This window comes from Zea mays, chromosome 4 (genome assembly GCF_902167145.1).
Source record: "Zea mays cultivar B73 chromosome 4, Zm-B73-REFERENCE-NAM-5.0, whole genome shotgun sequence".
Classification (NCBI taxonomy): Eukaryota; Viridiplantae; Streptophyta; class Magnoliopsida; order Poales; family Poaceae; genus Zea; species Zea mays.
In genome coordinates, this window is record NC_050099.1 from 235,447,826 (window position 1) to 235,462,616 (window position 14,791).

Consider the following 14,791-nt stretch of genomic DNA (forward strand, 5'->3'; position numbering starts at 1 on the left):
TGAATACATCATTCGCCATGCTTCGGGGAAGAGGCTTTCTCAAGCAGAAAAATTGGAAGCACTACACTATGCCCAAAAATTAAAATACCCGAAGGGGCATTAGTGTTTAATGGCAGCGGGGATCGGAGGAAGATTTTTTGTACTGCCTCCCGGATAGTAAAGAGATATCCGTCTGCCGGGAGATGAGTAGAAGCTTCGGATTTCCAAAGCTGGAAGATGGTCTTTCAATACTATCAAAGGATGAACTAGCTGACAGCTTAGCATATAATAGCATAAAGGTATAAAAGTCAATTTTGTATTTGAAAACAAATTACTTCATTTGTTTATACTTAATCTTGTCCTCCTCTTGCAGGGCTTAATCCTTAGCACTGCCCTTAGAGCACAGAAAAACATTGAAGATGAAGGGTATACCATGGCTCTGAACAACCTTCATTCAGAGGTGATTGAACTAAGGAACAAAGGCCTTGAAAAAGATAAGATATTAATTTCATTGGTAAACAAAGTAAAAGAAGACGAAGCTAGTTCCAAAGCTCAAGCTGAGGTCCAAAAGAATGAGATCGAAGACCTTCGGAAACAATTAGCAGAGGCCAAAGAAAAATGCGCTGTCGCAGAAGCTAACCGAGAGGCCAGTGAATATCGGAAAAACTATTTAGAAAAAACAGTTGAAGAACTTCGCGCATCCAAGGAAATATGTTTTGAAAAATCTTTGGGCTGCGTGAAGAAGATAAAGGCTAGCTTCGCCAACGTGGGCGCCTATTCAAATGAAGATAACTTCATACGAGGCGACCCAGAGGGTGTTATCGAGTGGATTAGCGGAGAAGCCAAAACTTTTGAGGAAATTTTAAGTTATCGTGGGGATGTCTGCGCGTTCTCTGGTGCGAGAGGAGTTTCAGCCATCTTGGAGAAGGCGAGTTGCAATCATGTTAAAACCTTGGCCCAGGCCGAAGCTGCCCTCTCCGTGGATGACACAAAGGATGCCTCGATCGAAGCAAGTTTAATGGGCGGAAAATTTTTCACTGACATCTGGGAAAATGGCAGCCGAGAAATGGCTCACGAAATAATGAAGAAAAGTGAAAAAGATATTCATGACGCTCGAGAAGCAACGAAAAAAGTTGAGGAAGCTGCAGAACGCGAGAGACGGATAGGTATCGTTTAATGGCTTTTAGCTTCGTCGTTTGTTTTCGTGACTTCGAACTGATTGATTTTTTCTATTGCGGTTGAATTATCTCCTCCACCGGAGCCGTTCGACCCCCTGGCCGACCCAGAAACGAAGAAAGCAATAGAAATCATCAACATAGCCGAATCTATTGTTGACGAAGTCGTTAACAAATTGCTTAACGAAGTTGCGGAGAAGGTTATGAAGGAGGAATAGTAGTTATTGTAAAAACGTTCTTAGGCGATTAATGTAACATTTGTTGAACTAAGTCTGTAATATTTGATGTGTATAGTATTGAATCTAATATGTAAACTATTTTGCAATTTACTTCTTTGCGACGCATGAAACTTTTATATACATACCGTTTTTTAGCCTTCGGCGAAAAAACACCTTCCCTTCTTTTCATGCTTCGTAAAGAAGAATATTTATGCTTCGTGAGAATATCCACGTTTCGTAAAGAACATCCAAGCTCCATAAAATCATCAATGCTTCGTATGCAATAGATCTCTTTTTCCACATCAGAGCTGATGAAGATGTAATTCTCAGCTTATTTGTGCCTTAGCACCTTTTCATTTTTGTAAAGCATTCTCCGAAGATCGACTTCGTGTCCCATTCGTGTCATTGGTGTGATATGATGTATGATGTGATGCTATGCGAGATGATGCGATGATATGATGCAAAAAATGATGCTAATGTCGAAGACACACACCCACGCTGAAACACACAATCTCTGCGTCCCCTTAGGAACGATCAAAATCTTTTTGTCGTTTATTTTTCGGCTTCACCACTTATTTTTCGGTGTAAGTTCTGCATCCCCTTAGGAACGTCTTTTGAACTTCTTCGCCTTCTATTTCGGTGGTATTTTTTGCGTTGACTTTTCGTGCTTCGCCTTATATTTCAGCGGTATTTGGCTCTGCATTCCCTTTGGAACCACTTTTGAGCAGAAAACTTACACTGCGCTCCCTTAGGAACGACTTTTTGTAGCTTCGGTGAAACTTGCACTGTGATTTTTAGCTCTGCACTCTCTTAGGAACGTCTTTTGAGCTTCAACAATTTTTGAGCTTCGTAAGTCTGTGGAGAAGATATATTTCATTCTTGACAGGAGCGAAGCTATTACAAGAAATTAAAACTAGGTTTACATTGATTGTTCCTTATTAAAAACAAAATGACATTGAACGTATAAATGTTTCAGAGGTAGGATATCTCTCAATAGATATGCTTTGATTCCGGCACAGTACTGTTGACTGTGCGAGCTTCGGATTCCTCCCTGAATTCCCGTTGCTGTTGAGAGTGCTGGCGCCCTTCTGGCTGCTGGCTTCGGGAATAGGTCGGTTGTAGTGGTGGTGGAGGTGGGAGTTGTGGCCAAGAAGCCCGTGAATGGCTAGCCAAAGTGACAGAAGCTGCAGGATGATTGTTCACATACTCTGGTATGTAAGGAGAGTGACACGAAGCAGTGTGTAAGACCTGCTTTGGCTGGTTCTGCCGAGCTTCGGCTTCTGCTATTTCCTTTTGCTTCTGAATGGTGACATGGCACATTCTTGTAGTATGGCCCTTGTCCTCACCACAGAATAAGCAATAAATCTTTCTAGGTTGATCCCCAAATCTTCCTCCGAAGCCTCTGGCGCCTCTGCCCCTTGGAGCTGGTGGCCTGAAAGAGCTTTATTGTTGCCCCGAAGATTGTGAGGTATATTGTGACCTCTGAGACTGACTTCCTTTGTCATCACTTTGAGTGGAGTTATGGATTGACCTGACGTGCCTGGGATGGATTCTTCCTCCGAAGCCCCTGGTCATTTCGGAGAATCTGTAAGCTTCCTCCCTTCTTTGGCGGAAGTTGTTGTCAGCTCGGATGTACTCATCCATCTTCTGAAGCAGCTTCTCCAGAGTTTGCGAGGGCTTCCTGGCGAAGTACTGAGCCATGGGTCCTGGCCGAAGGCCCTTAATCATGGCCTCAATGACAATCTCATTGGGCACTGTAGGCGCTTGTGCCCTCAGTCGCAAGAATCTTCGTACATATGCCTGAAGGTATTCTTCGTGGTCTTGTGTGCATTGGAACAGAGCCTGAGCTGTGACCGGCTTCGTTTGAAAGCCTTGGAAGCTGGTAACCAACATGTCCTTAAGCTTCTGCCATGACGTGATAGTCCCTGGCCGAAGAGAAGAATACCATGTTTGGGCTACGTTCCGGACTGCCATGACGAAGGACTTTGTCATGACTGCAGTATTGCCCCCATACGAAGATATAGTTGCTTCGTAGCTCATCAGAAACTGTTTTGGATCTGAGTGCCCATCATACATGGGGAGCTGAGGTGGCTTGTATGATGGGGGTCATGGGGTAGCCTGCAGTTCTGCTGCCAAGGGAGAAGTGTCATCAAAAGTAAAGGCATCATGATTAAAATCATCATACCATCCATCCTCGTTGAATAAGCCTTCTTGACGAAGCTCCCTGTGTTGGAGCCTTCGATCTTATTCATCTTGAACAAGATGACGCACTTCTTCAGTGGCTTCGTCGATATTCCTTTGAAGATCAGCCAGTCGCGCCATCTCCTCCTTCTTTCTTTGTACTTGCTGATGAATGATCTCCATGTCCCTGATCTCTTGGTCCAACTCCTCCTCCTCCTGGAGTGTTGGACTGGTGACTTTCCTCTTATGGCTTCGAGCCTCTCGAAGAGAAAGAGTTTCTTGGTTTGGGTCCAGCGGCTGCAGTGCAACGGTCCCTGATGCTGAAGCTTTCTTCGGCGGCATGACGAAGGTCAGTGTTTGCCGAAGGTGGTCGACAAGGGTTCACCGGAGGTGGGCGCCAATGTTAGGGACTTGTTCTCAATTGCTATGAATTAAGAACAAGGCAACACAAAATCTATGAGGACTAGATAGCTTTTCCCCCTTTAAGTCGGTTCCTTTTTCCGCGATTGAGCCGAAGCTCCCTTGCGCGTAGCTTCGGAGCAACGACAACCTTCGTCATGATCATGCTCTTCTCATCGTGTATGCTTTTAACCTGAGTCCGAAGGTACCTGTCCATAAGCCATGTTTGGAAGACATTGTTAAATTATGTTTTTGAGGACTTTCGGAGGACGAATGCCCCAACAGTAAGCTAATAACATCATCAAAAAGTTGTCATTGGCCTTTTAGGATTAAATGCTCTACAACAGCTTTTCAGAAAAGCTCTAAAAGCTATAACTCAAACAAACAAGATCTTAGTCTAGGATATTATTTGGGACTGCTTCACTTAGCGAAAACGAACTCGGCTTCACAAACCACTAGCCAAACAGTACCAACTTTAAAATTTTCGCTTCACCAAAAATGTGAAGTTACCCCTAACTTCACCAAAAATCATGAATTAGCTAAAGGGATTCACGAATGAGTAATTTTAACTCCCTCTTGAAGTTGGGGTAAAATTGTCCATCTTTGTCATCGATTACACACCTGCAAGAAACGAACCATTATTTTTTCTGTTCCCTAGCTACCGTCGTCGTCTTGTTGTCCGGCCGAGCCGCGCCATGGCGACGAGTCTCGAACAGTGCCGACCGACCGGTGGTGCCACAACGTGGTATAGTGACGGTCACCGTCGTCGCGTCAGAGAGGGTCGATGCGAGCCCCTCGAACTCGCGGTAGAGGTGGAGGAATACGCTGAGCGGCTTGAAGCCGAGGCGGTTCATGGCCCATAGCTGTGGCCATGCTAGCCGCGTGCCCGCCTGCGAAATTCCGCTACTTTAAAGCTAAGCTACTCTACTTTAAAACTTACAACGCTCAGCTGATTTTTGTGAAGTAGAGCGATGCCAATTGCCAAACAACGCCTGAGTAAGTAATAGCACGTTAGAAAAGCAATCTATTGTTGCACCACAAGTCCACATGTTTAGTTGCACCACAAGTTTACGCTCGTTTGTTGCCTGGCTTGAACAGTGGCCGGAGCCCACAATGTTTGTGGTCTAGCCGGAGAGAGAAGGGAAGCCGCGCCGCACTCTCTCTCGCAGTCGCAGCACAGCGGCAGTGCAGGTGTGCAGCCGCAGGGCAGAAGCTGCTGCCTGCCCCTGCTGCGTCCGTCGCGTGCAGCTGCAGCTGCAGCGTGCGGCCCCGGCCCGTCCCGTCCGCATTGCCTGCCTTTGCCTTTCTCTGCTTCGTTTCCTCCCCAACAAGTCCCCACCCGTCCCGCACCGAGGGAAAAAAAACTTTTTTAAAAAAAAATCACTCCCACGTCGCCTCGCCCGCTGCGACAGCGCATACGCCACCCTCCCGTTGCGTACACCGTATGTATCTACGGTGACTCGGGGGGCACGCAGACGCAGTGGGGACTGGGGAGAGCGAGAGCGACCGACCGACCGAGCAAGGGTTTCGTCTCCGGCGGCTGCAGCGGAGACGGATCTGGGAGGGATGGGGAACCGGATAGGCGGGAGGCGGAAGCCGGGTGTGGAGGAGCGGTTCACGCGGCCGCAGGGGCTCTACGAGCACAAGGATATCGACCAGAAGAAGCTGCGCAAGCTGATCCTCGAGGCCAAGCTCGCGCCCTGCTACCCGGGCGCCGACGACGCCGCGGCCGGTGGAGGGGACCTCGACCTTGAGGAGTGTCCCATCTGCTTCCTGGTAAACACGCGCGGGGAGATCTCCCCCTTCTCTCTCATTCTCTCCCGCACCCCGCCCCCCCCCCCCCCCCCCCCCCCCCCCCCCGCGGGCGAATTGCGGCTGCGTGCGCCCGACCACGGGCGACCTGGACGGAGGAGGGAGCTTCGGCGCGGGATTACTGGGTCGATTGGCGGTTGATTCTGTTGGATTTCCGCGTGCCACTGCCATTGCCACGATTCTGTTACTGGGTGGGGAGGTCGATGAGCGTGCGTGCACGTGGTTCTAAATGCTGTTCTGGAACCTCCTAGGACCAGGGGTTTCAGTACACTTAGCCACGTTTCTAGCCTAATAGCACAATTTGTCGACTAGTTCTGCAAAGTGCAGTCACGGCGGCGTCGTATTCTTGTTCTGTGCGCATGCGTCGTTATCTTGTGCTCGGCTTCGGTGTGTGTGTGCATTGTTGTTAGGGATATTCTAGGGGCTGTGTTTCCACAAGGTCGTCTGAGGACCAGCCGAGGTTTAGTACATTTCCATCTTTTCAATGGCTCGACTGTTTTTGCCTGATACCCCAGAGTTGCCAACAAGTAGTACAAAGTGCAGTGAAGGTGGCATCATTTTTTGGTTCTGTATATATGTCTGCGATGGTATCTGCTGCTCATGCTCTAACTAGGACATCATACTGCATATGTACATTGTGCAAAATGCGCTACCATGTTGTCCTAAAAGATTGTTATTACACCACATTTTATGCTTTGGCCATGTTGTTTGGATAATTTTCTTGGATGGCTAACTGCTGTGCTATGAGGTTGAGTGCCAATGTCCCATTGATTTTAATTCCTGGAGCAACATGGCTTAAGACTATTCTACAATTTTATACTCCTACCTGATGGTAATGTAGTAACAGGCTTGCATTTCTTGAAATGGGCAGTGGTACTTCTAGATGCTCCTGGGATGGGTGTATTATACGAGTCTTGCAAGAAACTGCTCTGGTTCCATACCTAATAATTATCTCTGTACCAATGTATTGGGCACTTCTGTCTTTTGGTTGTATCATTGCATCGCTTGTCTCGTCCTCAATGTGAATGTGGTTATGCTCTTGTTAACTGGGATTTTTAATCTCATTGCTACTGTAGTACTTAGTGATTTGATTTTGCCTGGTTGGCTGATTCTGTTGTATGGAAATATGTTCTTAGATGTTTTCGGTAGCTCATAAAAAATAGAAATGGTGTTGATTTTGTTTGCATTTACATGGCTTGGTCAATTGCTTTTGGTGTTACTATAGTTGGGCAGGTACTCCAACTCTGTTGCATTTTGATCACTAGCTTCAGAAGTACTTGAGGAATTTGGTCAATGGTAGTGAAGAATATGGTGGTCTATTTTGTTCTTAGAAGTATTTTGTCATTTGGTTAGTTGGCTGTTCAACTAACCAGATATAAACATCAGTTGCTTTGTGCAACACCATATTATTTTTCTGAGTCATTTCCTAATAAGATTGTTTTCATCTGTTGTAGTACTACCCAAGCCTCAACCGTTCAAAGTGTTGCTCAAAGGGGATATGTACAGGTAATGCATCCATTGTACTGTTGATTTAGCCATCCCAACCTGCAAATAACCTTTGCATATTCTGTTTGACATTTTTTACAGAGTGTTTTCTTCAAATGAAACCGACTCATACTGCTCGGCCTACACAGTGAGTATCCTTTATGTCATCTTGTCGTAATTTCATACTGTTTGGTGATTTATACAAGCCTTCTTATGAAAAAAATTGATCACTGAAGGTGCCCATTCTGCAAAACGGCCAATTATGCTGTGGAGTATCGTGGCGTCAAAACAAAGGAGGAAAGGAGCATAGAGCAGTTTGTAAGTCTTATCTTTTAAATGCCTGCATCTTCCATTTATGCATGTCCAGCTTCTATGCAGTCTTTAGACTGCAATCTGTATTTGCTGTAGCTTATGCATAACATATTGCAGGAAGAACAGAAAGTCATAGAAGCACAATTGAGGATGCGCCAAAAAGAACTCCAAGATGAAGAGGCTAAAATGAAAAGAAAACAGAGCAGGTGTTCTTCTAGCAGAACAGTAACCCCAACAACAGAAGTTGAGTATCGAGATATTTGCAGCACATCCTTTTCAGGTTAGCTGGATGTAACTAATATGCTCACTTAATAATGCTATCTTTCTTCGTTGTAGTTTTATAACTTACACAATTGTAATGCCTTGATCTCTGTAGTGCCATCATATCAATGTACTGAACAAGGAAATGAATGCTGTTCATCTGAACCTTCATGCTCTAGCCAGGCTAACATGCGGCCTTTCCATTCTAGGCACAACCGGTATGTTCATGATCTCTTTGATGTTTCACATGAAACCTTTCGATTTTTGTTTGTTGGTGAAATCGGCATCTAACAATTGTGCCACATATTTTTTTGACAGTGATGATAATGTTGACATGAATCTGGAGGATATGATGGTTATGGAAGCAATTTGGCGTTCCATTCAGGTTAGTGGACAGGAACTATTTTGCAAGATGTGTGCAGTTCATGACTTGAATAATACTATGAATGCTGATTTATATTGGTTTTCCAAGAGCTGCACATAGACCATCATTTTTCTAAAATAAAAGTTTACTGGTTTCAACATGCAGCATTTGTTGTTAAAGAAAGCATGGTGAAAGCTATATGTTCTCTTAGAAAGTTACAGCATTTGTATTTTAAATAGTTATATGGCCTCTCTTAGGGGAAAAAAGATTGTGTGATAACATGTTGCATGTTGATAAACTTTTGACCTGTCGTTCAAATCCCACATTTATTTGTTGTAATGCTAACATGTGCAAGCCATTTGCAGAAAGCATAATCGTGCTACTGTATGGGGTCTATGAGTTTTTCCTTGCCCTTCTCATTTCTTTGGGTAAATAGTCCTTATCAACATTAGTATATTCATTTAGCAAATACGTAGTCCATATTAACCTTTAGTGTTTTCTGTGATCCAGAATTTGGTTGTTCATGTTTTTATTTGATATGAAATCTCAGCTCTATCTGTGTACTGAATATCAAGTTGAATTGGTCGAATTTGTTATGGCGATTGCATGAGCTAACCTTTTGCAACTCCAAATTATTAGCCAATTCCATTCCTTAAAAGTGAAAGGGCCTCTAGCGTAATGGTTAAGGCTTCCGAGTAGCATCTCTAGGTCCGGGTTCGATCATCCTCGGGGACGAATTTCAGGCTTGGTTAAAAAAATCCCCTCGATGTGCTCTGCCTGCTCCCGGGTTACGTCCTACGCGCCACCCTCCGGCTGTGCCGTTGCAAAGTGGGCGGTGACGGCCCGCTAGTGATGGGATGCTAGGGTTCGGAGATTTTCTTGGCCGGGACCATGTTTCGGTCTCTTAATATAATACCGAGAGGGCGTCTTTCCCTCTCCGGCCGAACAATAATCTTGGCTTTGTTTTTTTTTTTGTATTTGCTAAGTCAAAGCAAACTCTTATATGTATCTTTACCTTAGCAGGAACAAGGGCATCTAGTAAATCCTGTCTGTGGCAGCTACTTTCCTGTAATCGAGCCACCATCACGTGAGAGGCAGGCATTTGTTCCGGCTGCTCCTCTAGAAATGCCTCATCCAGGTGGATATTCGTGTGCAGTTGCGGCTTTGGCTGAGCACCAGGCACCAAGCATGGATTTCTCTTACATGAGTGGCAGTAGCACATACCCAGTCTTTGACATGATCCGACGGCCATGCAACATGTCCAGTGGAAGCCTGTGCGGCGCCGAGAACAGTTCACTGGACACCTGGAGCGGGATAGCGCCAAGTTGCAGCAGGGAAGTGGTAAGAGACGAGGGAGAGTGCTCGGCCGACCACTGGTCGGAGGGCGCGGAGGCAGGAACAAGCTACGCCGGATCGGACATCATGGCGGATGCAGGGGCCATGCAGCCGCTGCCTTTCGCCGAGAACTTCGCCATGGGTCCAAGCCACTTCCGCCCGGAGAGCGTCGAGGAGCAGATGATGTTTTCCATGGCCGTGTCACTGGCAGAAGCTCATCACGGTAGGACGCAGGCGCAAGGGCTGGCATGGTTGTAAGTTGTAACACTAATTTTGACGCTTCGGTGCCCCCCTGCCCCCTTCCTGTTGCGCTGCCGTTCCACTTGCCCCGCCCCGCTTCTCTGTTTTTTATTATTTTTTTGGTGCCACCTTGTTTGGCATTTTGCTCTTTTCTTTCTTTCTCTTTTTTTTTTTGCATGTGTTGCTTCATGGCTTGATATAGATCTTGCTATAGCCCTCCATTGCCATTGCTTATATGTATGTAAAATGGAATATGTGGAAATAGGAAAGAAAATGGGTCAGAGTTCTTTTGCCGGTAGAGGATGGGGCAGTGTGTTTTTTTCGCATCGCAGAGCATTCTTAATATCTTGCAAGTTTGCATTGTAACCATTCTCTTCCGTTGACGTGTTCTTGGGTCCTGTAAAGATGCTTGTCTGTATGGGGAAAAAAATGTTCTAGACTCGGCCGATCGAGGCTGTTTTTCAGACATGTTTCGATCTACTTGTGAATTCTTCTTATATCTTGTAGAACTGGTTCCAGCTGCAGTATGACTTGTCAGGAAGAGCCAGGCAACTAGGGCTGGATAACGAGTCGGCTTGTCCGAGTTCGAGCTCGGTTCGGCTCGTTAAGTTAACGAGCCATAGAGTGAGCTCGGCTCGTTTACGAGCTTGAGCTAGCTCGTTTAGCTCGAGATCTAGAGCAGAAAAAAAATAATATGTATATAATAATTATTTTTAGTTAATTTTAAACTAATTTAACAATAGAAAATAGTAATTATATTCATAATTTCACAAACCACGTTAATGTAACACCAAATTAGCACAACTCATCAATTCATATAAATGTTCATCAGTTTAACCTACAATTATATTTGCATAGACCAATTTAACATATAGACATAGTTCATTAATTATTAGTTTAACTCATTGTCATAGACACCTCATACATATAACATGTTCATCAATTATTTCGTAAATGATATGTGTATAGTTTCGTTTCGCGGGGATGTGGTAGCTCGTTTAGCTCGTGAGCTGGCTCGTTAACGAACTAAACCGACTCGTTAACGAACCGAGCTAAGATGAAAACTTAGCTCATGAAAAAATTTAAGCGAGCCGATCCGAACCGAGCCGAGCTTACCATAAGCCGAGCGAGTCACGATTATTTTGTCCGATCCTCACAGCAACACCAATATTATCCAGCCGTACCGCAAGTGCAGATTTTTTTCCCTAGAGCTCAAGGACAGGTATATTGGCAAAGCATGTTGGAACCGGTGGACAGACTGAGGACAGTGGATTGTTGCACACGATTCTGGGGATTCGAAGCCGTGAGGTTGACAAAAGGAGGAGGCTCCCTTGGTTGGAGAGGAAGCATCCATTCCAGCTGCCACGGTTCCTTGCAAGAAGGCGAGAGACCTCGGATGCCGACACCAATCAGCAAAGCTGTCCGGACTGAAACGCGGGAGTTCCAAATTTGGTGCGAATTTCGTACGGTTTGGTCTGATTTTCCACGGAAACTTGTGCGAACATGTGCTTGCCCCTTTTCTTCTCTACTACTCCTAGACGTGAGCGGAAAGCCAACGATGCCTTTACGGAAGCGTTTTGGTAAGAAATGAATGCGGCCTCTGGCTCGAAATGCGGCCCAGGAAGCACCTTGTGGGTAGAGATGGCAATGGGTACCCACAACCCGATACCCGATGGGTATTTACTCCATTAGGATATGTATGTGGGCTAAATATTCTACCCGTGGGTATGTTATTGGGCAAAAATCTTCACCCAATGGATAAACGGGTATTAGAACGTTCCACCTTCACCCATACTCGTTAACCCGTGGGTATAAAATACCCAATATAAACTTAGCCCAAGCATGAACTTAGACTTTAGTCATCCATCTTTTTACTATTTAATAACCTTTTAGGCCATTATGTCATAGAAGGCTTAACGATAATTTAATGACCATATAACGGAACATGTAATTTCACCCAATGTGTGTTGAATGGATGGTTAAATGATGCTAGAAATTTTGTAATGGTATTTAGATGGATATACTTGATATTTGTATAATATAATATTTTGATAGATATTTAATTTTTGTGGGTACGAGTGACCCGATGGGTGACCTATACCCACGTGGGTATGGGTATGGGGGTAAATTCATACCCACCAATGTATATGGGTGACCCGGTGGGGTTATTTTTTTGTCGTGAATATGGGTATGGGGTAGTAATACCCGGTGGGTATTTACCCATTGCCATCTCTACTTGTGGGCAGGGCAAGAGGGGTTTGCGGTTGCAAAGCGGACAACGACTGGTGCACGCGTGAGGTCCCACGTCAACAGAGTCTGTGACCCTGAACTGATTAGAAAAATTTCTTGGAGCTCAGCTAGGCACTTTTAGCTCTAACACTCATTTTTCTTATCAAAAATGTATCTCTACAGATTCTTAGGGGTACAGCCGTACAGAAATAGGAATATCAGTACTATGAGAATTCGTAGTCGTAGCACCATCATCACGATATCAAGTTCGTCAACCACCCGAAACCTGGTACGTTTCTAATCTACTCGTGTGCCCAAGATGATGACACTTTGTGCCATCCGTGCACCGGAAGTCGGAGAAAGCATATGAAGCCTATGGTGCCTTTTATATTACCTCGCAAACAAAAATTCTCCATGAGCAGTGAGCAATCAGACCCGATGTTGAGCGCCATCTATAGCACTGAGCATGGTCGGACGGTCCACGTTAGATCGGATCAGGTGTAGCTAATCTTATTTCCGCGCATGTTTGTCCCTTTGAACCCGCGAGTGCTGTTCGGCGGGCGTAACAAATCTTATTTCCACGCGTGTTTGTCCCTTTGAACCCGCGGGTGCTGTTGGGAGACGTCTAGGAACGGGTCCAGACCTCCCCAATATATATGAATGAGTATGACCAATTGCAATAAGCAACAATCGAACTACAATCCATATATCTTCCGTTCTTTACCTTTTACCCTAGGATTAGACGAGGTCCTTCCTGGGAGCGAGATCCAGTTGCTGTTGGCGAACGCCGCCGCCCCTGTGCACACGCAGACCATGCGACCACTAGGTGTGGATTGTCAGCAGGGAACTCTCGCCTTTGCGCCAAGTCGCGGATCGTCCGGCCCTCGGTTGTGGACCGTCCGCGCTGCCACAGAAGGCACTGCCGTCGTTACACCTCGAAGTAATTGGCGTCCAGATCGATGCCAACACACTTTTTGGCGACTCCACTGGGGACATCACATGAAGGTCTATCAGATCGGCCCTTAATGGCCGGTTCAAAGAATAATTCCGATGTTTCCCCAGTAACATCATAGAGCCGACTCTAGAGACTCTGTCGGCTGAAAATCAGCAAGAGTTCGAGGAGCACAAGGAGCAGTTGATCAAGAAAGCGCAGGCAAAATTCGTGGCCAACTTCAAGGTGGACAGGAATCACAAAGTCGTCCGACAGCAGGCGACTGATCTAGCTTCGATCCGACCTGCTACAACTACCCCTAAGGTAAGTGAGACAAACGAAATCCAATCTCTTAGAGCTTACATAGGTGAGCAACGAGAACAAATGCAACATATCATAGGGGGTATGCAAAAATAATTATAAGAGGCTAGCGTGTGCATTGATAAATTTGTTTTCGCAAATTTTCCATCGCACGAGGTTGAAACTGGGGAAAACACGCGTGATTCATCGGCTGTAGATCGGCATGACCAATTCCGGCTCCTTTATGGGATGCCAATAAACACATATCCTGGACAACCACAGCCTCCTGCGCAAATCGCGAGTAAACCCATCGATCTGCGCAGCTAGACCGTCCGCTCGTGAGCGCGGACCGTACGAGCTAACAGCGATCGACCCCGTTTTCCAAACCGAATTACCGAAATCTGCGCCTGAGCCACCCCTTTACCGAAACCTTAAACCCTAAAACTCTAAATGGCCAATCTGGACCATCTGCGCACAGCGCTGGACAATCTGAATACATCACCGGACAGTCCGACCATGCGACCGGATAGTTTGAATACATCACCGGACGGTCCGGCCATGTGACCAGACAGTCTACGCACACAGCCGGACGGTACGCATATCTGACCGGACGATCCGGCGTGGAGTACACATAACCTAATGATAATTATTATTACCCATCTATACATCCGTCCCAGCCAATCCTCCCGCTATATACTACTTTTCGGCCCCCTAGAAGGGCAAAAAGGGATGACCAACCATATGAGCCACATAGGGCAAGCACTAATACCTCCACAAAACCCAAACCATTGGGTGGGGAGACAACATAATACTCAAACCACACCTATACTTGAAAGCTCTCTTGTGAGTTTTGGTGTTTGGATGACAACTCAATTAAAGGACTAACAAGTGTACTAAGTGTTGAACAGGTGCTTAAGGTAAAGCCTACAGGGTTCAACACAAGTGAACAAATGTGATGGTCCAAGTACTGGATTATGGATACATGATGGACATCACAAGTAAGATGGACATTGCATAAAGTGAGACTCGGGTGCGTAGCTCGGAGACAACTGATCAAGCCAAGGACAAAGGCAAGAAGAGCTTCGAGGTACCAAGTGCACGGGAGAAGGTCAAGGAGGCTGAGGAACCCAAAGCCAAGGGAGAAGAAGAAGGCTTGCAAAGTCAAGGGTGATCGAGTTGAGAACAGCTACGACACATCAAGGATCACTACATAAGGACGTGACTTACAACCAATGAGGAAATATCTATAGGTATGTGGTGTAAGTCATAAGGCTCAAGATCAAGCTCTAAGAAGGAGATCAAGGTCACTAGAAGGAGAACAAGTGTCAAAACCAGAACTGGAAGCAGCCCAAAAGAGCTAAGTTCACCTTGATCTTTTGTTTGGGTTGTTCCTATGTTTGTAGATGTTCTATGTGACCTTTGCAGGATGTTGGAGCTAAGAAATGTCAATCTAGATCAAGTCAAGTTGACTTGATGATTTATGAGTCCAACATCAAAGCTCAAGCATGACAAATGCTATAGATGTAATAATTAAGAGAAGGTATGTTTCTAGACTTAGTACATTGGTTTT

At 45.6% G+C, this 14,791-nt stretch overlaps 1 protein-coding gene across 2 annotated transcripts; it reads left to right on the forward strand.

Moving 5' to 3' along the window:
* The first annotated feature begins 5,331 nt into the window (after positions 1-5,331).
* On the forward strand, positions 5,332-10,264 carry LOC100277474 (putative RING zinc finger domain superfamily protein). Of its 2 annotated transcripts, none has more exons than NM_001407258.1 (8): positions 5,332-5,728; positions 7,219-7,270; positions 7,352-7,397; positions 7,486-7,567; positions 7,679-7,841; positions 7,938-8,040; positions 8,141-8,207; positions 9,207-10,264. In NM_001407258.1, the coding sequence occupies exons 1-8, from the start codon at positions 5,519-5,521 to the stop codon at positions 9,777-9,779; spliced, it is 1,296 nt and encodes a 431-aa protein (NP_001394187.1). In that variant the 5' UTR covers positions 5,332-5,518; the 3' UTR covers positions 9,780-10,264. The 2 variants fall into 2 exon arrangements, with proteins under 2 accessions (NP_001394187.1, NP_001144494.2); NM_001151022.2 differs by having other exon boundaries at positions 9,210-10,264.
* The last annotated feature ends 4,527 nt before the right edge of the window (positions 10,265-14,791 follow it).

Excerpts from the sequence above, each read along its gene's own strand:
- LOC100277474 (NM_001407258.1), top strand. The coding sequence starts at position 5,519 with ATGGGGAACCGGATAGGCGGGAGGCGGAAGCCGGGTGTGGAGGAGCGG. Across the intron at positions 7,398-7,485 it reads CATACTGCTCGGCCTACACA|GTGCCCATTCTGCAAAACGG; the intron begins GTGAGTATCCTT and ends TGATCACTGAAG. Across the intron at positions 8,041-8,140 it reads TTCCATTCTAGGCACAACCG|TGATGATAATGTTGACATGA; the intron begins GTATGTTCATGA and ends TTTTTTTGACAG.